General features: G+C 33.4%; 1 protein-coding gene across 1 annotated transcript in view; it reads right to left on the reverse strand.

The window, feature by feature from the left end:
• The window catches only part of LOC148947573 (solute carrier family 12 member 4-like), a 396387-nt gene that overhangs the window by 26045 nt on the left and 344207 nt on the right, over positions 1 to 26135 (reverse strand). Inside the window, 2 exon segments of the mRNA XM_089095942.1 lie at positions 4644 to 4840; positions 14997 to 15113. Of these exon segments, the coding sequence (XP_088952068.1) occupies positions 4644 to 4840; positions 14997 to 15113 (314 nt within the window).

Raw genomic sequence — 26135 nt, forward strand, 5'->3', positions numbered from 1 at the left:
TTTCTTGTTTATCTTTCTCTCTTTCTTTTCTGTCTTCCTCCTCTTTTCGTTCTCTGGCTAATATGTCATTCTCCATGAAATTTAATAGTTGTTGTGTCAAATCTATTCGGGTACTTTTTCGCGAGCCCCTGCTGGAAATTGAGCTTCTACTATTGGTGCTACTTGGCCTACTATGAATCTTTCTGTTTTTATATCCTCTTAATTCGTTTTCTGATTCTATTCGTTCTATAATTATATTTTCTTTTATCCTCAACTCTCCTGCATTTTGTACTTCATCTGAAGGGTGAGTTGGTTTTGTTTTATTCGTCCTTTCATATAGTGAGTTTTCTTCATGAATTATTGCCACTGTTTCTTTTGTCTGGGTTTCTTTATCTGGGAATAATTCTTTCTGAATCTGCCTTAAACTCTTTTCTTCTTCCATGGTTTGTACCGGAGATCGCTCAATTACTGATTTTATTTTGAAGATTTCCCCTTCACACGTCTCAGAAATCTCTTCTATTTCATCCCCTTAGTTATATAAGATTCTATCTGATGGCGTTTTTCTTAGGGTGTTTCCAACGGGAGTCGCATATAACTGCGATGCGTCTGAATACGATTTTTCTTTTACCGCGGTAGATCTTGTCTGAATTCTTCGTTTATCCGCCATTATTTCAAGGTTTACTTAACGTCTTCCGTCGGAATGAAAATCCTTTTATCAATGTCTCTTTTTATCCTTTCGTGAAAAATTGTTTCCTTTTAATTTGCCGATTCTACGTAGGCGGTACAGCCTCCCTTGCCTCACAAGTTAATTACTTGCGTGATCTATTGATACTTGAATTTTATTACTTATTATTATCCAACTAGGCACAGCCCAGATAAAAAAAAAATTCTCTTTATGATTTCTTATATATGTAGCCACAATACGCTACTCTTGTAGGCTAAATTACTTGTCTCTTCGAAAACGCAGAATTCTTTTACTATCAGGTTTACTGATAGGACCTTTTGTAGCTGCCACCAATGTTCGTGGTATTTAGCCACCAGTGCTATACCGGTAGGCCACAACGCCACTGGCGTGTTAATATTCGGGTGTCACCACTTATTGGAGGGAAGGCCCCGGCCCAAAAATATAATGTGATGCCGTGTCTACCACACCGGTTCTGCAAATATCGGGTTTGGTACTATCCTATTTACAGTATACCCTGTCCCAGGGTATGATAACGCGGTCGAGTGGTCAAATGGACACTTTCTAAAGCCAAATGTACCCACCTTGGGTTATGGCTAGAAATCTCTAACTCTCTCCTTGGAGGTAACAACCCTCCCTGTCAATATAATAATGACGATATCTCGTAACTCTATTCCTACCCTGCCTGGGTTACGGAAACTTGTACACAGTTTGTAGAAAATACATTACTTGTATTCTTCCAAAAGGGTCACAATAATCACACAAAAATATATCTCCCTGAACGGGGTCTAAACGCAGACTAAATCAAAAAAATATTTTGTACACCACTGTTCATAGGGATGGACCTTCGCTTGGCCCAGCCAATCATCTCTATCCCCTATTATCAGAGAACCCAACAGTAGGGTTCTCTGATACGCAGAATCAGATGGTGTGATTTTCATTAAAGCCCTATGACTTTTAAGGGGTGTTTCCCCTTTTTTCGAAAATAAGGCAAATTTTCCCAGGTAACTTTTGACAGGTAAGATTAAACTTGATGAAACTTATATATTTGAAATCTGCATAAGAATATGATTCTTTTGATGTATCTATTGGTATCAAAATTCCGTCTTTTAGAGTTTCTGTTACAATTGAGCCAGGTCGCTCCTTACTTTCAGTTCGTTACCACGAACTGTTTGATAATACGTCTATGGCTACTAGGAACGCAAAAAATCCGTTGTTGTACAAAATGGTGTTTTATTTACCAAGTCGAGAATCAGAAGAGACTCGAGTTACATATGACTCAGAAAAGAGTCATGACAGATTCAAAAACAAACTCAAAGAAATATATGTAAATAATAAATATGTATATAAATAATATAAATATAAATATATAATATATATATATATATATATATATATATATTAAATATGCATATAAATATATAAATAATATAAATATAAAATATATAATAAATATATATATAAATATATATATATTAAATATGCATATAAATATATAAATAAATAAATAAATATATATATATATATATATATATATATATATATATATATATATATATATATATATATATATATATATATATATATATATATATATATATATATATATATATATATATATATATATATATATATATATATATATATATATATATATATATATTTTTTATTATATATATATATATATATATATATATATATATATATATATATATATATATATATATATATATATATATATATATATATATATATATATGCATAAATATATATATATATGTATATGTATAAATATATATAATATAAGTAGATAATATATATAAAATATAATATATATTAATAATATAAGATATAAGAAAATATATATTTTAAATATATCAATATATGTAGATAATACATATATTTAGAGAGGATCTCTGCTCCAGAATCACATAACTGACATGTATAACTTTATTATGGATCTTGGGTCAATTACTTTATTGAAATAAAAGTTGTTCACCTTGGCTGTAACAGCAAGGCAATAAAAATGAGTCGAGATATATATAACTTTCAATTTCTAATCAAATGAACCCTCTCTGAAGTTTATACGAGCATCCCTTCTATAAGAGCCATATATGCCCCCGGGACATAATTTACAACGCCTAGAGGAGTAAGTTACCCCCCTGCCCCATAGAAAATTACGCCCCTGTAAGATGTATTCCAATAATAACACAGAAGAAGTAACCATCCTAAAGCAAAAATCATGACGAAATATCCAATACCAGAGTCTATACTAGAAAAAAATATGTACACGCAGTAAGCTGTAAAGACTTACTATTCTGTTCAATGCATAAGATTTGACTGATTAAAAAATTCAGGCAATGGCTGGCTTATTCATATAAGCCGTGAAAATATTCTTGCGAAAAACGGGAAAAAGAAAGAAATAAGCTGAGAGGGAGCTATTAAAAAACAAAAGGAAATTTAGCTAATTAAGTTCCAGGAGCTCAACAAACATCTTAGCAATTGGATAGTATATAATTTTTCTTAAGTAGTAAATTCAAAATCTATCCAAAAATTTGCAAGGGCATATTATGTCACTTAGCGATAAACGCAGAAAAAAGGTAAATAACAAACACACACACACACAAAAAAGGAAGAACAGTGTTTAATCTACATGTTGAATTTTCTTCTTTTATTTTACAAATTTTGCTTCTGCGTGACTTATTTATAGAAAAATTAAACGTAAAATAGAATATTTAAAAGAAATAGAAAACTAATAAAAGGAAAAAATAGAAAATAGAAATATTAAACGTAAAATAGAAAGCAAAAAAATTAAACATAAAAATAGAAAATAGAAAAAAAACGTAACAAGATTAGAAAGTGCCTATGTTTCGACATAAAAATACTTTTCGGTGGGGTTTTTATAACTACTCTTCAATGTATTGATTGAAACATATTTTATTTATTATAGTAAAATTACTAAGAGAAATGAACAAGTTATAGAACTTTAAAATTGAGAAAATTTTTCGTATTTAAAAATCAAGAAACTGATTAACCAATTTATTTCTCTGAAAGTATTCTTTATTTTGTTTTTGAGCATTTCCAAGCGCAATGATCATTTACATTTGCATGCCAAATTTATTTCAAATATTTTAGAAGGCCACTTTTTTTTAATATAAGAAATAAAGGTTAGTTTACCGCCTGTTTTTGTTTTAGAGCATTTCCAAGTTCGATGACCATTTACGTTTGTATGCCAATTTAATTTCGAATATTTTGTAAAAGGATACTTTTGTAATATAAAAAATACAGATTAGTAAACTGCTTTTTTTTTGTTTTCGAACATATCCAAGCTCGATGACTATTAACGTTTCCGTGACAAATTAATTTCGAATATGTGTAAAAGGCTTTTTTTTATATCTAAAATACATATTTGTAAACCGCAAATATTTTCCGATGTTATCATTTTAATTATTTAATATTTCTCCTCTAGTATACATAATAGCCTATGGCAGAAATTCTCAAACTTATCAGACCACCCTCCCCCTTTTATCAATCCTAGACATATGCTTCCCTCACAAAAATAATGTTAATAGTCAACCATAATAAAAAAAAAAAACTTAGTAATGCTGTATCGATAAAACAACAAACCTGTTATCAGTAATGGCCTTTGTTGATTGTTGTTGCCTGTATGTGGTGTATAAATATAGGCTACTGAATTATGTATACTATACAGGACGCGATTATTATTACGCAATTTTCACAAATAATTTTCTATCCCACAAAAACAATCTTGATTTTGTATTTTCTTGCACCCGATCCCCCTATAAAGCTTTGGTGCCAATCCAAAGGATCGCATCCCATACTTTGAGAGCCTCTTGCATTGCCCAAGTTTATACTCAAGAGACAATTTAGCACGTTTGATGTCAAACTAAGTTTTTTTCTTCAAATTTGTTATTCAATTTTACCATCCTATGGCACACAATATTTGGGAAATAGCACTTACGGTTGTGTATCAAATTTGGTTTGTGTTTCTAGTGCGGGTTGTGATTCACTGTGATTTCCTATATTATTGGGGATTTGAACACTCGCCTCTGATGACTTAAGGACAATTTCCTCAGGTGGAGGCAGTATGGGGTGATTATCATCTAGACTAGGAGTATGACTAATATTATTCATCACATCTGAATCGGTACTTAATTCCTGGAAAAAAGAAAACTTAAAAAAATTATGTTAGTAAAAAAAAGAAATAAAAAAAATAAAAAAAATTTGGCTCCAGGTAAGGTAACCCAAGCCTACCCATATGAGGGAAGAGTGCTTGCAATACATGTCTTACCCCCTTGAAATCTCAGCATGTTTACGATATCTTTCATACTTCTTATATTTTTCAAAAATTTTGCCTATTTCTTTTCAAAGTTTAATCTCGCGAGAAAGTACTTACGGTACTTATATATGTGTTACGCAATAAGTTCTTACTTCGTAATATACAGAAAAAATGTAGGTAACACATTTTGATGCCGCTTCTATAAAACTCTACCCCTAATCCTCTAATCCCCCCAACGTGCAAATATACAGCTCCTATTGTATATTTCCCATGTATATTGCCATGCGTCATTCTTGTTCCAACTTAATAGCCGTAAATTGAACTGACGAAATCAAGAAACTTGATTGACGAAATTGAACTGACGAAATCAAGATGAAAGTCTTGAGAAAATTTTGGGCGATAGAAGGAGGGCTTATTGTTTAACTTTGAAAATGATCTTGAATACTAGTCGAAGATAAATACAGTATATGATTAAAAAATGTACAAAACTAAACTCTAGGTTCATTAAAAGAAAAACACAAATAAAATAATAATCGGAATAATATCAAAATTAAGGCAGCTATCAAAATAATATTTTTTCGTTATTCATTTTTTAAGTCTTGTATCGTTATGACGCTGATAAAAGATAATATTTAAGAGTATTTATATTTCCTTTCTTTGGAGAAAGTTAATTTGTTCTAGTAAAAACTTTCTTTCTTATTTTAATTTTCCAGGTTCACGCAACATAAAAATGCACTAGGTTTAAGATGCTTCTTAAAAATTATATTCAAAGGTAGAAACTCATTCTATCCCCTCTTGGGTGTGAAATTGCTGCAAAGAAACCCAGTTCCGAGTTCAGAGCCTTTTTTTCTTTTTTTCTTTCTTTGATAGCTTGGATACAGTTACGCTATTTTGATTTGGTTAAATTTTAAGAGCAGAAGCAGCCCCGATAGTTTGAACATAATACCATGGGCGCCCATATGGAGGGGCAGGGGCGGGGGGCATGGGCCCTTCATATGAAGGGCATGGGCACTTCATATGAAAGGAGTCGTCGTATAAACTTCAAAGGGGGCTCATTCGATTGGAAATTGAGAGTTCTTTTAAGGGTCAAAAGTGATTGAAAGGCATCTAACACCCCTTCCACGCCCACCATTTCCCCAAACACATCCAGTCAAAATTTTGAGATAGCCATTTTGTTCTATGTAGTCGATTTCCAGATAGAAATTATATTTTTGAGGAGGACACTCCCCTCACAGCCCTCAGGGCAATGGTTGTAAGTTATGCCCTGCGGGCATATAAACTTTTTATAGAAAGCTTTGTCGTAGAAATTTCAAAAAGGGCTCATTCGATTGGAAATTTAAAGGGCTACTGGCATCTATGCTCACTGGCATAGATGCCAGTGAGCAATCGTTACCCCTAGAAATGTATAGAAAATACCTTTTCAATCATGTTTTCATGGTTGAAAAAAAATAAAACAAAAAAAAAAAAAAAAAACACAAAGAAAAAACCAAAAAATAACATTGCTCTTCCCTGAATTTCAAAAAGTGCTCCGTATCTCCATTAGAAAAAAATGTCATACAATTACCAAAAATTATCGAAATGACTCCTTTCGAAAATATTTACCAATTTTCTCCAGTTGTTCGAAGTGCCCATGTTTCAGAATCAGTCTTGACAAATGTCATAGCCGTGGCACCCATTATTCTGATTTTAGCTCGCAGACATATCTTCCATTTCTTCTTAACACTTTATATTTATACTAATGTCAATTGGGAAAAAAACGACAAGTCAGGGGTATCAAGTGAGGGAAGGGGGTTTTTATCCCCTAGATTTACCCGTAGAAAAACATTGAAAAACACATGGAAAATATATAATTTGGGTTATATATTTGCACATTAGGGGGGGAGAGGTAAAGTATAGTAGAAGTCTTCAAAATATCTTAACAACAATTATTCTGCATATTCTGAAGTAAGAATTGTTTTCTTAACATGTTTCCTTCTTAAGAGACCCAATTGTGCATTATAACCTGCCTGGATATATCCCCAGTGTAATATATCATTTGAAAGCCTTTCTGGTGTCGAAAATTCTTTCAAGGCCCTCTAGATAGCAATGCTTGCCACGTGCACATCCTTTAAACACCTTCTTCTTCCAATGGCCATCACTACGAATACACCTTGGGAAGCTAGTTAATTATGTTCTTTGCAGTGTGTAAGAATTCCCTGGATGTTTTAATACATGGAAACAGAAAGAGATGTTGTATCCACTTTTTACATGGATTAAATAAAAAAAACTTTTTCCACCAAATAAGTTTTTTAAAAAAAAGTAAAGAACTCCATTAAACCAAAACTGAACAAAAATAGAATCAAATAATATACCAAGCATAAAACTACCACAAACCAGTATCAATAAAAAAAATGAAACCAAAAACGAACAGAAATTAGAATAAATAACAGACTCAAACTCAAAACGAGCAGAAACTAATCTAAGCAGGGTTCAAAACCCCTATGCTTTTAAAAAGCAAGAATGTAATTTGTATTATATTGAAAAAAATTCAAATGAATGTGCATTGTCAGTTTAATATACATATGCTAATATTTATTCCTTTAAATATGAATTAATTTTTTATTTCTTAAGTATATAAAAGTGAAAACATTTAAAAGAATTTTTTTCAATAAAGTACCAATTATATTCTTGCTTTTAGAAAGCATGGGGTTTTTAACCCTACTCGTATTAATTTCTACTCGTTTTGAGTTTGTCTATATTATTTATTTTAGTTTCTTCTCGTTTTGAGTTCCATTTATTTATTGATACTTATTTGTGGTAGTTGTATGCTTGGTAAATTATTTGAGTCTATTTTTGTTCATTTTTGGTTTAATAAAGTTGTATACTTTATTTTGGAAAACTTATTTTGTGGAAAAATATTTTTTAAATTAATTTCTGTTAGTTTTATATTGACATAGTCTTTTTCAGGGAAAAAGAAAAAATAGTTTGAATCTTTCCGGTTTTCCTTTAAAATTTGGCCTGCTATTTATATGCTGGAAAAACTTTTTCAGCAATTTATGGCAAGATAAACTCTTTTGAAAATCATAACACAAATAGTATATTACAATATACCTGGATACAATTACACTCTTTTGATTTAGTAAAATTTTACGAGCAGAAGTAGCAATAAAAATAGCCCCAAAAATTTTAACGTCGTTCTTGGTGTATTGCTGAGATGTCTTATAGGCAACCAGCATACAAACAGTGTATTTTGATTTAATTTTAAAGCTACATTTAGTTTTGAACATAATGGACAAGTTACATAACTGTGGGAGGTTGACCTACACAATAATCCTAGAGATATAGTTACTAGACCACTCAGCTAATCTGAACAAAATGGCTGTCGTAAAGTTTTGATTGGAAGTGTCTGGAAAATAATGAGCTAAAGATAAAATAATTGCCCTCCAATCATATTTGACTCTTAAGAGGGCACTAGAACTTTTAATTTCTAATCAAATTAGCTCCTTTAAAATATTAATGATATTACTAGCTATGAAAAAGCATCGCTACCTATGTACTTATATGTTCTCTAGTGTTTATATATCCATTTAATACCTGGTTGCATATAGGTTTTTCGTTTAATTGAAACTCCTCCTAATCGTTCCTTAAAAGTTTCAATTTAATGCCATTAGTGTCGTTGTTTACAGTAACCATAGACGCAGCATTAAATAAATACACACAGTGTCTTCTGGCTAGCTCCAAATCCACAACCTATGAAGGTATGAAGGTAAAATTTTCAGAGAATATTTTTGTTGTACGGATAACAACCTGTCGTTCCTTTGCAGGTTGTCAAAAGGGTATATCAGCAATATCTTAGGAACAGTTTCGCGTGTGAAATTAAAACTTACTACGCTTGTCGTGGGGGATGTAGAATTAACCAAAAGACAATATTCGCATCATAATACTATTGCTTCTACTCCTACAACTACTGCTACTACTACTATTACTGCTACTACTACTTTTGTTACTAAAGCAAACACTACTACTATTAACTGTACTTCTACTGCTACTACTGTATTTACTGGCGCTGCTAGAACAACTAATAAACCTAAGGGTAAGGCGAAAATTTCTGGCAATATTGTAACTGTATTGAAATAAATCAAAACACACTATGCTCATATAGGTTGTCAAAAGGACGTATCAGCAATGCTTCAGGACCGGTTGATGGTATTAATTTTAAAATTTCATCGTGTGTTGAAGGGGACGTTGAAAAAAGGTGCTATTTGCATACTGTTGCTAATGATACTACTGCTACTACAACTGTTGCTATGCATAATTAATGAACCTTTCAACAATGCTGAAAAAATTGATGTCTGAAAGCGTTATTTAGATATTTGTTATGGGAAATGGTGGTCGTAGGGGGGGGGGGGTGTTAGGTTTTTCTCAAATTACGTTGACTCTTAAAAAGTTCACTATAACTTCCAATTTAAAATTAAATGAGACCCATCTGAATTTAATACGACCATCCATTCCATAAAAACCGTAAATGCCCTCAGGGCCTAACTTAAAGCCCTTGTCCCAGGGCTCTGGGGGGTTGTGCCAACCCTGGAAGCATTTTTATATGTTCTTTGGACTATTTTAAACAAAATTGCCATGACACAGTTTCAATCAGATGCATTTAGTGAAAAGAGGGTTAGTTTGCTGGGGGCTACTTGACCTCCTCCATCACTATTGACTCTTAAAAGGGAACTAGGAGTTCGAATTTCAGCCAAATGAGCCACCTCTAATGCTTATAAAACCATCCCTTCCATAAGAACCTTAAATGCCCCAGGGGCATAATTTACAACCCTCTTCCTCAGGCTCTTGTGGTTTGTATCCTCCTCAAAAACCTTGAGAGTAGGGTTAGTTGCCCTTCAATCACTTTCTATTATTCAAAAGGGCACTAGTCTTTTCAATTTCTAATCGAATAAGCCGTTTTTGAAGTTTCTACGACAACGCTTTCGACAAAAATCTTAAATGCCCCCAGGGCATAACTTACAACCCTTGCCCTGAGAGCTATAGGGGGGGGAGGAGGTTTGTCATCCTCAAAGACATAAGTTCAAGAATTTTCATCAACGTTAAAAAAAATGGCTATCTCAAAGTTTTGATTGGATGTGTTTGGGGAAATGGTGGGCGTGAGAGGGGGGTTAGTTGCTCTCCAATCCCTTTCGACTATTAAAAAGAGCACTAGCCCGTTCAATTTCCAATTGAAGGAGCCCTTTTTGAAGTTTCTACGACAATGCTGTCTATAAGAAAAACCTAATATGCCCCAAGGGCATGACTTACAACCCTTGCCCTGAGGGATGTGAGGGGAGTGTAATCCTGAAAGACATAATTTCCGAACCTTTCAACTACGTTGAACAAAATGGCTATCTCAAAATTTTGATTGGATATGTTTGTGGAAATTCGTGGCTTAGTTTGTGCCTTTTGAGATTGGTGGCAGCATTGGTTGTTTTCTGTCAAAAACTAGGGTCAGTTTGTTTCTATTTAATGATGTAAAAATAATTACAAAGTAAATTCGATGAATTTTTTAGCTTGGATTTTACTAAAGCGATCTTACTAACGATAACGGTCACGCAGGTTTTCCACAATAAGCTTTTTAACTGTGATAAAATGCTAAAGAAAACAGTGACAGTGGGCTTAGTAGCTCGTTTATTTTACTAAAGTATATGACCTTATCGGGGATGGTAACCATAGGGGAATGGCCTGGAGAAAAGAATAGAGACTGAAAATTAGATAGTATTGACGAATATAATATAAGCACAACAGAAATGTAGGACAACTGTCATGAAATAATTCGTCAGGTAAAGGTACGGGATGAATATAAAAAGAAGACCTCACATTGACCTGAGGAAACATTGACATCAGCATTTCGGCTGATTATTCAATTTCCAAAAATGACTAACAAAAGATCGATGATTATGTTGGCTCTATGCCAAGTAACCCCGTCTTGACCAAGAAATTGTTATCCATGCCACACTTTTAGAGAAAAAATAAATGAAATTTATTGAAAAAATTGACATTTTTAGAAAAAAAATGAGAAAGAGTGAAAGCTCTTTAATTTCGGCTAAAACAGTTTAAAAATCCCTCTGACAAAATAATCTCGACAGTTTTGACACTATATCGTTTCAAATTCCAAGTTTCAATTTTACCAAAACGATGTCAATCCCACACTAACTAAACATATATTAAGACAAACAGAAAAAAGGGGTCTGAGACAGAATAAAGGGACTGAAGGCATGACAGGATTTCGAAATTTTGGCAAACCCTTTTGCTTGAATAGGGAAGGCTGATCCACTCTTATGACAGAAGAATAAAAGGGGCAAAAAATAAGGAGACATTTAGTAGAACATTTTCCAGCTAGGGGTAGACATCAGCCAGAGTTTTATCATGTTTAGAATGTTAACCTTCACGATATTTGGGGGGGGAGATGTTAACACAGCTGGAAAAGTATATTGCAAGGATGGGAGGGGGCAAATTTCTTTGGGTACTCCCAGTCGATGCATAGTATTTTTGGAGGTAATGGACCTTTGAAACCTGAGTCTTGACCTGAGATTTATGAATCCAGTCTGCCGCAAATTACAATTAATTAGATGATTTCAAAAAGGAACACATTTTACAAATGCTTAATTGATTTACTATTTTCAAAGAGGCACACAAAACCTACACTAACAATCAATATAACTTTGAACCAAACGACAATCGGGTGCCACAACTTTTATTTCATTTTCTAATAGGATAAGTGAACACTAAACTTAGAACCATATGCTCTATTAAAGAAATAGAAAAATAAAAGTGAGACATCTTTTATTTGACAATTGGCAAAACAAAAGCAGATACCATTTTTCAGCAGGGTTTTCTTGGGTAATATTCTCAGGGTCATACGACTCACGGATGTTCTTTACTTACTTTACTTGTGGCTGCAGTCAGGCTTTTCCACCTTGCCCGGCATCAAGGATCTTCGAGACCTGTTTGGACCATGTAGTGCGGTCTGCTGCCAGCTGCTTTGCAAATGGGACAAATTGAGTTGATCATATTTGACCAAACTTTCTGAACCCCACCAATAGGTTCAAGGTCTGGTTTAACCAAGTTCCACCAGTTTTTCCGCTGCCCCCTTGGCATCTCTTCCATGAACTAAGGGGCCCAGCGAGAAGGATTTGGTGAGACAAGTACTCCGTTGGGGACCGTAAGACAGGGCCCAACTGTTTCAGACTACGCTCCTTGATCGTGATGGCAACACATCTCTTGCTACCAAACATTCGTCATATATCCACGTTTGATATGAGATCATTCGGGTTTATCCTGAGGATGCTACGTCGACAGGCATGCTCAAACACCTTACGTGCATTTTCATGTAGTCGCTTCACTAACCAAGTTTCGCATGCATAAGGAAGGATTGTCTGAACAAAAGTCAGGTAGACTCAAACTTTAGTTCTTACACTAATTTCACGTTGGTTCCACAACGGTTTTCTGAGGGAAGCAAATGTGCTTTTTGCAATCACTGTTGAATATTGGTTTCTAATGATCCATCAGTACAAAGTTAGGAGCCAAGGTATGCGAAGCTGTCAACCTAATTCAACCGTACATTGATTTACAGTTAGCAAAATAGGACCAGTGTGATTTATTGCCATGAATTTTGTCTTCCTTGTACTGACTTTTCAGCCAATACGATTTGCCCAAGTAATCCCATCATCGAGCGTAGTTTGAGCTTTCTCTGGGTTCAAGAGGATTTTGACATCATCAGAGTATTCAATTGAACTCCTGAACTCAAGGAGTTCCATTTGAACTCCTGAATGAGAAGATGGTGCATTTTCAAGCACCCAATCAATACAGAGGTTAAACAGTCAGAGACAGGACGCAGCCTTGTTTTACGCCAAACTCAACCGGAAATTCTTCCGTCTCTTCTTCGTAAACTCGAACTCGGCTCACATACCTCTTGCAGCATGGTTTAACCAGTTCGACAAATTTCAGAGGCATTCCTTCACTTTCCAGATCTTTCCAAAGTTTTTGGTGATTGATCGAGTCGAAGGTGGAAACGAAGTCCAGAAATATCAGAATCAGGGGCAAATTATACCTTTCAAACTGCTGGATAATGAGGCGGAGTGCAAAAATATTGTCAGCGCAGCCTCTACGAGGACTGAAACAGGCTTGGTTTTAACGGATTCTTTTCTCCCTTGTCCCCTTGAAGCGGTTAAGGAAAATAATCTCAAATTTTTTTTTACCGCAATGTCTATTAGACTTATTCCCCGGGATTTTTGCACTCACCTTTATCAGCTTTCTTATAAAAAGGGAGAATAACTGATGTCTTCAAATCCTTTAGGAAAGTGTTGGTCCTCCCTACTTCTTCAAGGATACCATGGAGCTGCTCCGCTGTGATCTCAGGGCACTGTTTGTATATTTCCGGGGGGACACCATCTTGGCCTCGGGCTTTGTTGTTCTTCAGGGCCTTAATCGCTTCGAGTATTTTCGCTCTTGTTGGGGCGGTCAGCTCGACATTATAGGTTCTTTTTTAACACTAAGGGGGAGACAACAAGGATTTCATGATCGGGATGGGTTAAAAAGTGTTCGAAAGTGATCTTTTCATCTGATCAAATGCCCCTTTTGACAGTTAATGGCTTTTCCTGATCTGTCTCTGACAACTTCAGACATAGAAACTTTCTTACCAATCGATTCCTTGAGAACCTGGTACAGCTTGCAGATGTCATGAGCGCGTGCTGCTTTTTCTATGGACGCAGCAGTCTCTTCCCATATTTCACAGCGGTCTAGAAGAGCAGAGCACTTGACCTGTTTGCGCAACTCTATTGTGACATGTTTAGGGCCGCTCATCTTTTTTTTTCTCTCTGCGACTATTCCTTTAAGTTGTATATTTGTTCCTATTTGATAATATTTCGATAGTAATTCTAGTTCTACAATGCAAAATTGACGTAACTTGGGTGTTCCCAAAAATGGAATAATTTGAAAAAAATGGAATTATTATCAAAAACCACATTAAGATTTGACTGCCTAAGTGCCTGTATTTTGGCCTTTACTGTCAATAGAACAATCCAACCCTGTATTTGGAGGGTTTAGGGTTAGGATGTATTATTTTTTTTACTGTATCAAGGGCTAATACCAAAAAATAGGTGACGACAAATATTTGCAGTAAATTCAAGTCTTAAGTTCTAATCCGTGCTTTGGGTAAAATATTTTGGCCTGTTTTCAATTGCTTCTGGACTTTTTAATGGCAACAGTGAACTAAAATATGTCTGAATTGGCTTTAATATATTTTTCTCTGTTTTTAATACAATAAAAATTATTTTAAAATATTGTGTATATATATATATATATATATATATATATATATATATATATATATATATATATATATATATATATATATATATATATATATATATATATATATATATATATATATATATATATATATATATATATATGTCTGTGGAGGTTCCTAATCAAGAGATTCAGGATCGATTTATCAAACTGTTCGTGGAAACGAACTGTCAGTTAGGAGCGACCCGGCTCAATAGTAACCGAAACTCTTAAAAACGCAATTTTGATACCAATAGATGCGTCAAACGAATTAAATTTTTATCCTGATTTAAAATATATAAGTTTCATCAAGTTTAGTCTTACCCATCTGATATGTTGCGAAATTGGAAGTTTCAAAGAAGGTAAATTTGCATAAAGGATAATATGGTACATATTGGAAGGTGTAATGAACCACTATTTTCCATTTTTTTTATTAGTTAACTTCCTATATGATTCATTTGATTGAATAATGAATCTATACGTTATATCACTAGGTTTATCACTAGGTTTAGGAAAAAACCCTGGAAATTCCTTAAAAAATCCATAAGACTTGTAAGAATCCCCAACTCCCTTAAAGAAAAGTTTGCCCCTAAGAGACCTCATAAATCCCTATTATAGGGGGAAAATCCCTATAATGGAAACACTGATAGTATTAGCAAGAAAAAACAACAACAAAAATGATGCAATATAACCTGGCAATAATTCAAGTTTTTTGAATGTACTTACTCTAGAGTCTGGCTCCAGTATAACCGCAGGGTCTCCGCTGGAGCTATCTTCAGTAAACCGGACTCTGCTTGAGTTTCTCAGCTCGGACGAATGCTTTAAATCTAAGCCAGACTGTATCTGTAAATATATATCACGAATCACCATCTGGATTGAGCCTAGATTTTAAATATTAAGGAGTAATTTGCATATAGAGAAGCTAATGTTTGAAAGCAGAGAGGTTGAAAAGTGTGTAAAAGAAAAAAGTAACTGCTTTCAAACTTTGGTCGTCAAAACACATTGAACTTATGTATTCAGCGAATGCTATTTCAAGCCACGAGGTTAGATTAGCATTGACGGTAAATTGTGTCAGCAATCAGAATATTATTACTGTCACGCCTAAAGTCATGTCTGACATTGTTGAAATCGAGGCCATTTCTGGGAAGGGGCAGCTGGGATTGAAATCTCCGGAATTTGTGTACGACTCGTAAAAAAGTAATACAATACACACAAATAAATTCTTGATGATTTTTTTCAACCACTCTGAATAAAATACCCCCCCCCCCCAAAAAAAAAAAATCTCGGAGACGTCTATAATTGTGATATTTAACAATAGATGTTTTGAAAGGGGGGCGAGTAGGGCAATACAGATCCAGAAGATTAGTGTCATTGAACAAATATTGACCTGCAGATTCACTCTTTGAGAACATTTAAGAAACTTCAAAAGAATTAAAATTAAAGATACTAACCCTAAGTAGGACGGCGATGATGCATCGAAAAGATGGTACCCTAAGGCTTTCTAGATACAGCCACTCAATAGATGGACACCAATTGATCATCACATGCCATTTTCTTTCAGGAAGAAAATGAATAATGTGTTTTGATTTTCGACAGCTGATTTATCGAAATACTAAAGAGAAATTTCTTAAATTCATTTTTTTTCTATATTTTGCATTCTAACTTGTTTGACTTTCTCCATTTTTTCCCCCTGCAGCTTATTTAAAAAAAAAAATTAATTTCGAAACAAAAGTATTTACACGACCAAGGCCGTATCCTGAGGACCAGGGTTATCCAGTTTGAACCCCCCCCCTCCAAACAAAAAAATTAAATGTTTAACATGTGCAAAGCAACAAAAATTAATATAAACAAATTTTAGTTGCGTTTTGTAAAGGTTTTTTTACCCCCCCCCCCACCCCCCCACGTAAAAAGCCCTGGATACGACCATGTATACGATGTAAACGCTCTTTTTTAGATACTTTTATGTCCATACTTAGACGCTTAGCCTCAGGGAAATTTAAAATAAAATTAAATAAATAATGATTAAAAAAACAAATCCTTTTTTTTCATAATATTTATCTGCCCTGTCATAGAAAACAGTAATTTAATAAAAAAAAATCAAAACTTTAACAATTCTTTTATTACTAACCTCTACGTATGAAGCTAAGAGAAGAAAGGAAATAATAAATGATAAATAAAACCAAAAAAGGGTGAGAAAACAAGGATTTTGTCAGCCAGTGTTAAAATATGAAAACGAAAAACAAGCAAATATTTCGACAAGGACCTCCGCCAAGTCGTCCTCAGGTCTACAAAAAAAAAAAAAAAACAAAAAAAAAACAACAAGAATTTAACCTTTTGGAGCTCACAACACAAGATCCGAAAAAACACTGAATGAAAGACCAAAGCCGAAACCAATGAAAAAAAAAGGATTTTACCGAAGATTTTGTGCAAGAATTTTTTGCCTCGCAATACTTTTTGCTCTTCTGCAATTTCGTTTTACATTAGAAATGTGAATAGGTTCTATTAAATTTGACTGGATGCAAATATCAAAAGAGTCTTTTAGTATCAAATTGTTATAAATTGGGCTTAATGAAATGTCTCCGGTGTCTCTATTTATAGCCAAATTTCTGTTTATATATTTTTTATCTATCTTTTTATCTAATTTTTTATCTCAATTACCTCTTTGAAAGATTGTGGTAGGCTATTTACAGTAGATATTAAAGTTGCCTCCTCAAAAAGAACAAGATGTGTAGGATTTTCGAAAATATGCTGGGCCAATGCGGAATCAAAAGTTGTCATTTTTATTTTTCAATCTCAGGGACTTGTCTATTGAAGTTTTGTGTTCATACAAACGTTCACCAAGTTGTTGATGGGTCCTACCAATGTCAAATTTCCCACATAAACACGGGACTCTGTAGACACCACTACCCAGTACATGGTCGGTTTTATCTTTTCCTGAGTTGAAAAAATGATCAACTTTTTTTCAACTTTTTAAAGTAAAAGAGAGATTTTGTTTGTTTAATAATTTTACAAGTTTATATCTAAGTTTTGAAATGTATGGTAGAGTGGTGAAAGTTTTTTTTCTCAATTGCCGGAACGACTGAATCAGGGGGGACGGGCATCCTTTTTTTTTTGTTTTATCTTTTTTAATCGTCTATCTATGATATTTTCAATAAGGTTTATTGGGTAGCCATTAAAGAATAAAATATCTTTGATATAATTTAATTCAGAATTTACATGATTAAGTGAACAGATTTTTAAAACTCTGTCGACTAAAGATATTATTACCCCTCTTTTAACAGAGGGAGGGTGATTTGACGAGAAGTGTAGATACCGATCATTATGGGTGGGCTTTCTGTATATAGAAAATTCAAGGCTAGGAGTATTTTTTATAATCAAAACATCCAAGAAAGGCAGCTTTCCTTAATCTTCTAGTTCCATTGTGAACTGAAGGTTTGAATCAAAAGAGTTTAAATGTACCAAAAAATCTCCAAGAGAGTCCTGTCCATGTTCACAAACAGAAAGAATATCATCAACGAAACGAAACCAGAGGGAGTGTTTTAAGTGGAAACTATTTAAAGCAGATTGTTCTATGAAACCATTGTAAAAATTTGCCGAATAAGGAGATAATACAGTGCCCATGTATAGGCCCAAAATTTGAAGGGAAAATTTATCTCGGTACTTAAAATAAGAAGAAAACTTGTTGCAAAGACGAACAAGCGTCATTATCGTATCAATTTCCAAAGTTTTATAATCTGATCAAGCAGAATTTTCCTCTTATTTTCTTTGTAAGGCCTGCTCACATTTATGGACATCGCGTGAAGTGTACATAGAAACTGCATCGAAACTAGATAAGATGGTTTTTTGTGTTGTACTTTGAAATTTTAACTTCTCAACAAGATATACAGAGTTTTTTATGTAAGATTTCTATGTGCTTAAAAGAGGCTTAAAAATGGTGGCCAAAAAATATCCTACTCCTGTAGCTGGAGAAATATAACATGCTACAATAGGACGTAACAGAATATCTTTCTTGTGGTTTTTAAGCAGACAATAAGACTTTGAGGCTGAACCTCCTTTGGGGTAGAATTGTTTCTACATTTGAGAGGCAATTAGTCTACTGTCTTTTAAAATCATTAATTCTTTCCTCAAGTGCTGTGTGTATTTGTCTGTAGGATAAATTTTTGTTTCTTTTTCTAAGTATTTATCCATTAAAAGGGCATTTTCTTTCATTTCATAATCTGCAGAATTCATAATTACTACTGTGTTTCCTTTGTCTGCTCTTGTAATTACTGTATTTTTATCTTTTTTTAAGTTCCGGAAGTTTTTATCTCAATTACCTCTTTAAAAGATTGCGGTAGACCATTTACAGTAGATATTAAAGTTGCCTCCTCAAAAAGAACAAGATGTGTAGGATTTTCGAAAATATGCTGGGCCAATGCGGAATCAGAATAGTCATTTTATTTTTCAATCTCAGGGACTTATCTATCAAAGTTTTGTGTTCATGAAAACGTTCACCAAGTTGTTGATGGGTCCTACCAATGTAAAATTTCCCATATGAACACGGGACTCTGTAGACACCACTACCCAGTACATGGTCAGTTTTATCTTTTCCTGAGTTGAAAAAATGTTCAACTTTTTGTTCACTTTTGAAAGAAACAGAGAGATTGTGTTTATTTAAAAATTTTCCAAGTTTATCACTAAGTTTTTGAAATGTATGGTAGAGTAGTGCAAGTTTTTTTTTCAATTGCCGTAACAACTTAATCAAGGGGGACGGGCTCCCTATTTTCTTGTTTTATCTTTTTTAATCGTCTATGATATTTTCAATAAGGTTTATTGGGTAGCCATTACAGAATAAAATATCTTTGATATAATTTAATTAAGAATTTATATGATTAAGTGAACAGATTTTTAAAACTCTGTCGACTAAAGAAATTATTACCCCTCTTTTAACAGAAGGAGGGTGATTTGACGAGAAGTGTAGATACCGATCATTATGGGTCAGGTTTCTGTTTATAGAAAATTCAAGGATAGGAGTAGTTTTTATAATCAAAACATCCAAGAAAGGCAGCTTTCCTTAATCTTCTAGTTCCATTGTTAACTGGAGGTTTGAATTAAAAGAGTTTAAATGTACCAAAAAATCTCTTAAAGTGTCCTGTCCATGTTCCCAAACAGAAAGAATATCATCAACGAAACAAAACCAGAGGGAGTGTTTTAAGTGGAAACTATTCAAAGCAGATTGTTCTATGAAACCCATGTAAAAATTTGCCAAATAAGGAGACAATACAGTGCCCATGGATAGGCTCATCATTTAAAGGAAAAATAATTCTCGAAACTTAAAATACGAAGAGAACTTGTTGCAAAGACGAACAAGCGTCTTTATTGTGTCAATTTCCGAGGTTTTGTAATCTGACCAAGCAGAATTTTCCACGAATTTTCTTTGTAAGGTCTGATCACATTTATGGACATCGCATGAAGTGTACATAGAAACTGCATCAAAACTATAGATAAGATGGTATTTTCTGTTGTACTTTGAAATTTTAACTTCTCAACAAGATACACAGATTTTCTTCTGTAAGATTTCTGTTTGCTTAAAAGATGCTTAAAAATGTCGACCAATAACTTTCCTACACTTGTAGCTGGGTAACTATAACTTGCTACGATGGGACGTAACGGAATATCTTTCTTATGGATTTTAGGCAAACCATAAAACTTTGGGGCTGAACATCCCCTGGGGTAGAATTTTTTGTACATTTGAGGGGTAATTAGTCTACTGTCTTTTAAAATTCCTAATTCTTTTCTCAACTTCTGTGTCTATTTGTCTGTGGAATTACTTTTTATTTCTTTGTAAGTGTTTTTATCCATTAAAAGGGTATTTGCTTTCATTTCATAATCTGGAGAATTCATAATTACTACTGTGTTTCCTTTGTCTGTATTTTTATCTTTTTTTAAGTTCCGGAGGATTTTAATTTCTTCTTTTGACTGAGTTGAAAGCGACAAAGATGGCCTATAATCAAGAATACTCTTTACAATTTCATCTCTGAGTAGGTCTGGATTTTCAACCTCCCCATGAGAGCTAAAATAGCAGACTCCACGCCCGTAATAATTTCTGATGTATTTACGGTTGTTTTTATTTCTGATGTATTTGATGTATTTTATTTTTGTTTTAATTTCTGATGTATTTACGGCCATCGCAAATTTTGGTCCTTTTGAAAAAATACTTAAAAAGTTTTTAAAAGCCTATTTAAAAGCCTTAGAGGACAGATTTTCCAATGGAGGGCCTGGAAAAAATCTAGGAAGGAAAATCTGATTTGATTTGATTGGTTCTATCTGATTTTAAGGGATCAGGAGCTGCAGCTATATATACTCCTTCACAAATGTAAGACATTAATAATAATAATAATAATAATAATTTATTTTTACCCTTAAAATGCTGATAGAGGAGTTAATAACGGAAAAAAAATACAAAAAACCCACAACAAAAATACAACATAAGAAGTAAAAAACAACAAAGAATGAGTTTACATATCAATCAAACAATACTACTCTGTAGGAAACAAAAAAATGAGACATCTCTGATGAATACCAATATAGTCAAGGTCATATAGTTTATATAGTCAGTCAAGGTCAAGCATTCATGCTTGACTTTGTTGAAACTGTTGAAATTATAGTTTTGAAAATTTCTCCGATAAGCGAGTTTTTGCTAAACGGAAAACGTATTGCAAAGACTTTTGTGAGATATGTAAAATTTGGTGAAAATCCTGAACAGATAAAATCTGATATAATAAAGATTTGATATTAAATATTTTATTACTAAGGACGTATCTTTTGAATCTATGGTCTTTTAAAATTTGTGTTAAAGTTTTGAACCCATTATCTGGATAAACGGGCCTTTCGATTATGCGCCTAAATGAAAGATGAAACGCAAAGAAGGTGGAAGAATTCGATGCCTTTCCCCAGTTTCAAAAACATTAAACTGACAAATAAGATTTGCATGTTTTTTGACAGAACTTAAAAAATATAAAACAACATTGGTCCAATGCTCCGCGTAAGATTGCGTAAATACTTTCTAAGACCACACTGGCTATACATGACGCATGATGCTAAGAGCGGAAAGGAAATAATAAATGATAAAAAAAAACAAAAAAAGGGTGAGAAAACGAGGATTTTGTCAGCCAGTGGTAAAATATGAAGGAGAAAAAGCCTGCAAATATTTCGACAAGGACCTTCACCAAGCCGTCTTCAGTGCTAAAAAAAAAAAAAAAAAAAAAAAAAAAAAAAAAAAAAAATCTAACCTTTTAGAGTTAACTAAACAAGATCCGAACAAACACTGAATGAAAGACCAAAGCTGAAACCAATTAAAAAAAAATTTACCGAAGAGATTGTGCAACAATGTTTTGCCTAGCAATACTTTTTGCTGTTTTGCCATTTCGGTTTTCATTAGATATGTTAATAGGTTCTCTTAAATTTGATTGGATGCAAATATCAAAAGAGTCTTTTAGTATTCAATTGTTATAAATTGGGTTTAATAAAATGTCTCCGGTGTCACTATTTATAGCCAAAATCACGTTTATATATTTTTTTTATCTCAATTACCTCTTTGAAAGATTGCGGTAGGCCATTTACAGTAGATATTAAAGTTGCCTCCTCAAAAAGAACAAGATGTGTAGGATTTTCGAAAATATGCTGAGCCAATGCAGAATCAAAGTTGTAATTTTTATTTTTCAATCTCAGAGACTTATCTATTGAAGTTTTGTGTTCATGCAAACGTTCACAAGGCTGTTGTGGGTCCTACTAATGTAAAATTTCCCACATGAACATGTGACTCTGTAGACACCACTACACAGTACATGGTTAGTTTTATCTTTTCCTGAGTCAAAAACGTTCCAATTTTTGTTCACTTTTGTAAGATACAGAGAGTCGGTGTTCATTTAAAAATTTTCCAAGTTCATAGCTAGGTTTTGAGATGTATGGTAGAGTGTGGTAAGTTTTTTTTCACAATGTCTAGGACAATTGAGTCAAGGTGAACAGGCATCCTTTTTTTTTGTTTTATCTTTTTTAATCGTCTATCTATGATATTTTCAATAAGGTTTATTGGGTAGCCATTACAGAATAAAATATCTTTGATATAATTTAATTAAGAATTTATATGATTAAGTGAGCAGATTTTTAAAACTCTGTCGACAGAAGATATTGTTACCCCTCTTTTAATAGAAGGAGGGTGATTTGACGAGAAGTGTAGATACCGAACATTATGGGTCGGCTTTCTGTATACAGAAAATTCAAGGCTAGGAGTATTTTTTATAATCAAAACATCCAACAAAGGCAGCTTTCCTGAATCTTCTAGTTTCATTGTGAACTGGAGATTTAAATCAAAAGAGTTTAAATGTACCAATAAATCCCCAAGAAAGTCTTGTCCATGTTCCCCAAAAGAAAGGATATAATCAAAGAAACAAAACCAGAGGGAGTGTTTTAAGTGGAAAGTATTCAAAGCAGGTTGTTCTATGAAATCCATGTAAAAATTTTCCAAATAAGGAGATAAAACAGTGCCTATGGATAGGCCCACGGTGAACGATTGTATGAACACAAAAATTTAGTAAATAAGTCCCTAAGGATGAAAAATAAAAAAGGCAGTTTTGATTCCGAATTGGTGTTCGTTATTTTCGGTGATCCTTCTCACCTTGTCCTATATGAAGAGAAAATTTTCATATATACTGTAAATGGTCAACTACGTTATTTTAAAGAGGTAATTAAGATACAAAAAAATATATAAACAGGAATTTGGCTATAAATAGGGGCACCGGAGACATTTCATTAAGCCCAATTTATAACAATTTAATACTAAAAGACTCTTTTGATATTTGTGCCCAATCAAATTTAAGAGAACCTATTAACATATCTAATGATAACCGAAATGGCAGAAGAGCAAAAAGTGTTGCTAGGCAAAAGATTCTTGCACAATCTCTTCGGTAAAATACTTTTTTTTTCATTGGTTTCGGCTTTGGTGTTTCATTCAGTGTTTGTACGGATTTTGTGTAGTGAACTCTAAAAGGTTAGATTCTTGTTTTTTTTTCAACGCTGAGGAGGACTTGGCGGAGGTCCTTGTCGAAATTTTTGCTGGTTTTTCTTCTTCTTATTTTACCACTGGCTGACAAAATCCTCGTTTTCTCACCCTTTTTTGGTTTTATTTATCCTTTATTATTTCCTTTCCAGTGTGTATAGCCAGTGTGGTCTTAGAAAGTATTTACTAACCTCTGTTTCTTAAGTTTTGGATGAATCCATTTGAAGACGAGGCAGAAGGCCGCAAATCCCTCCTGATTAGGAATTAAGATCCTTGTTATCTTAGAAAGTTGGTATTTTGGCATGGGAAAAGCCCAGAGCCCCGGGCTGGAATAACTTATTAACAACCTATTTTTCTCATTGATATCAGTTAAGGGAGGATTATCTGGGAGGATTGTGATGTAGCTTTGAGAATAAATAAACCCCCTCAGATTATAGTAAATGAATCATAAGCACTGGAAAAATACATTTTTAAAGGAAATATAGGCCCATCTTGCTACTGCGATTACACTTTGCAGAATAATTTTCTAATTTATTTCACGTGCTTTTTCAGCTGTAAAAAAAATATAACTAGAGGCAAGGCCTTACTCAGGAATTTTTTTCAGTGGGGGGGGGGGTTACAAAAATAAACTTTACAAAACCCATCACAAATTTGTTTATATACATTTTTGTTACTTTTTTTTACAAGTCAAACAAAAATTTCAGGGGAGGGGAGATGCTCGAACTTGGTAGCCCCTCCCCTCTGGACGTGGCCTTAACTAGAAGGCTCAGTATTAAAATATCATCAAGAATTCTTTGAAAATTTCAATATAACGATAACCCAACATCACTGAAACTCCATATTTGGCAGTGCGTTTTGCAGCCATTCCTGCATATTCCAGAGCAGAATAGCAGTCACTAAAGGACTCCAGAAGTATCAGGAGTATATGGCCCCTTACAATGCCCATATGTCCAAGGTGGCAATGGTCTTTTGTGGCTTCAGCCTGGACTCACTTTGGTAAGTCTGCCCAAAAGTGCCAGGACGACAAAATTTATTAGTACTATAACAAAACGTAGCAATAATCACGTTATTATGGACGTGCATAAGGGGGGGGGGGTCCTCAAATGAACACCTTGAAACGAATTGTATTACAAATATTTCTTTTGTACTTAATATTGAAAATTAAAATAAAATTTACAATAAAATTTTGAACTGATGAGCTTTCAGCAATTAATATTATTATACATTAAATATTCAGTTTAATTTATAAGCTTTTTCTAAAATTGTTCAAGACGGATATGGTTTCACTACAAACAAGAGTTTGGATACTGTCACGTTCCTTAACTGTAAAAACCTAAAGCTTACTGCGTCATTGGTGCTTCACTGAAAACGAATTATATTACACATATTTTCTTTTAGAGTTAGTACAGCATTGAAAATGAAAATAATATTACAGTGAAATAAAATCTTGAACTGATGGATCTTTGAACAATTAATATTATTATATATCAAATATTCAATTTGATTTTGTTTATACCTTCCAAGACTGTTCAAGACACTTATAGTTTTCAGTAAAGCACCAATGACGCAGTAGGATTTAGAGTTTTACAGTGAGAGAAGGAAGCGATACCCAAGCTCTTGTTTGTAGGGATTTTTGTTATTTAAGTTTCATTCGTTTTAAAATTTATTTGTTCATTTATATTAGTATCTACTGTATGTTTGGTTGCATTGATTGTTTATTTAACTTCTGTTCGTTTTGAGCTTCATTTATACTTCAGTAGCAAAATATTTTTTTGGTTTTAAGCTTGATTTGCATATTCAATTTAAGCATTACTCGCTTTAAGATTTATTTATTCGTTTGTATCATTACTTGTTGTATGGTTTTTTGCTATGATTGTCTATTTAATTTCTGTTCGTTTTGGGTTTCATTTGTTCTTTATTAGTAAGTTCTGGTCCTTTTGAGTTTGAATTTTAACTGGTATTTGTATCTGCTGATCTTAAGTTTAAAATGCTCTTTACTTTTCTTTGAAAAATTATTTTTCGGAAAGTTTTTTTTTTAAATTAATTTTTGTTCGTTTTTGCTTACAAAAAGTTTCAAGTTTTTAAAAATTTCTTATTTCAAAATAAACTTTTTTTGGTACGTGGGCATTATATGGGCCTTTCTAAAAAGTCAAGTTTGGTTAATGCTAATGAAATAAAATAAAATAGGATGAATATAAAATAGTTTATAAACAAATTTGGGCTATATATTTGAACATTAGGGGGGGGGGGTAAACCCTAGCATATATTATGTACATAACCTAACCTAACCTAGGTACCTTTTTCTCCCCCTAAACCCCAGAAAACAACAGTTTAAATATCGTAAACGCATTGAAAACCAGTCTATGCATTGAATTAGTTTATAGTGGTATTTTGAATTAACCCGTCAAAAACGGGTATTTCGTGACTGGTTTCCTTGTAAAGGCCCATATAGTGCCCAAGTACCCTTTTTTTCAACATCAAATATTAATCAAAGTATCAAAACTAGGATCAAAGTAACAATATCAATGTAAAAAAATGTGTTTGTGTCAAGTTCGAAGTTTTTATTATCTGATGTTTGAACTATTTTTAAAAAAGGGCTATCTCAAAATTTTTATCGGATGGATTTGGGGAAAAAAGAGCGTGGGGGCTGGGCTAATTGCCCTTCGATTTCTTTTGACTCCTTAAAAGTGAACTATAACTTTCCATTTTCAATCAAATGAGCTTGCTCTGAAGTTTATACGAGCATCCTTTCTATAAGAGCCACATATGCCCCGAGGGCATAACTTACAAAGTCTGCCCCCAGGCCCTGGGAGGCTGTGTCGACCCCA

Source organism: Artemia sp. Qi Xiang Cuo, chromosome 10, assembly GCF_049724085.1.
Source record: "Artemia sp. Qi Xiang Cuo chromosome 10, ASM4972408v1, whole genome shotgun sequence".
NCBI lineage: Eukaryota > Metazoa > Arthropoda > Branchiopoda > Anostraca > Artemiidae > Artemia > Artemia sp. Qi Xiang Cuo.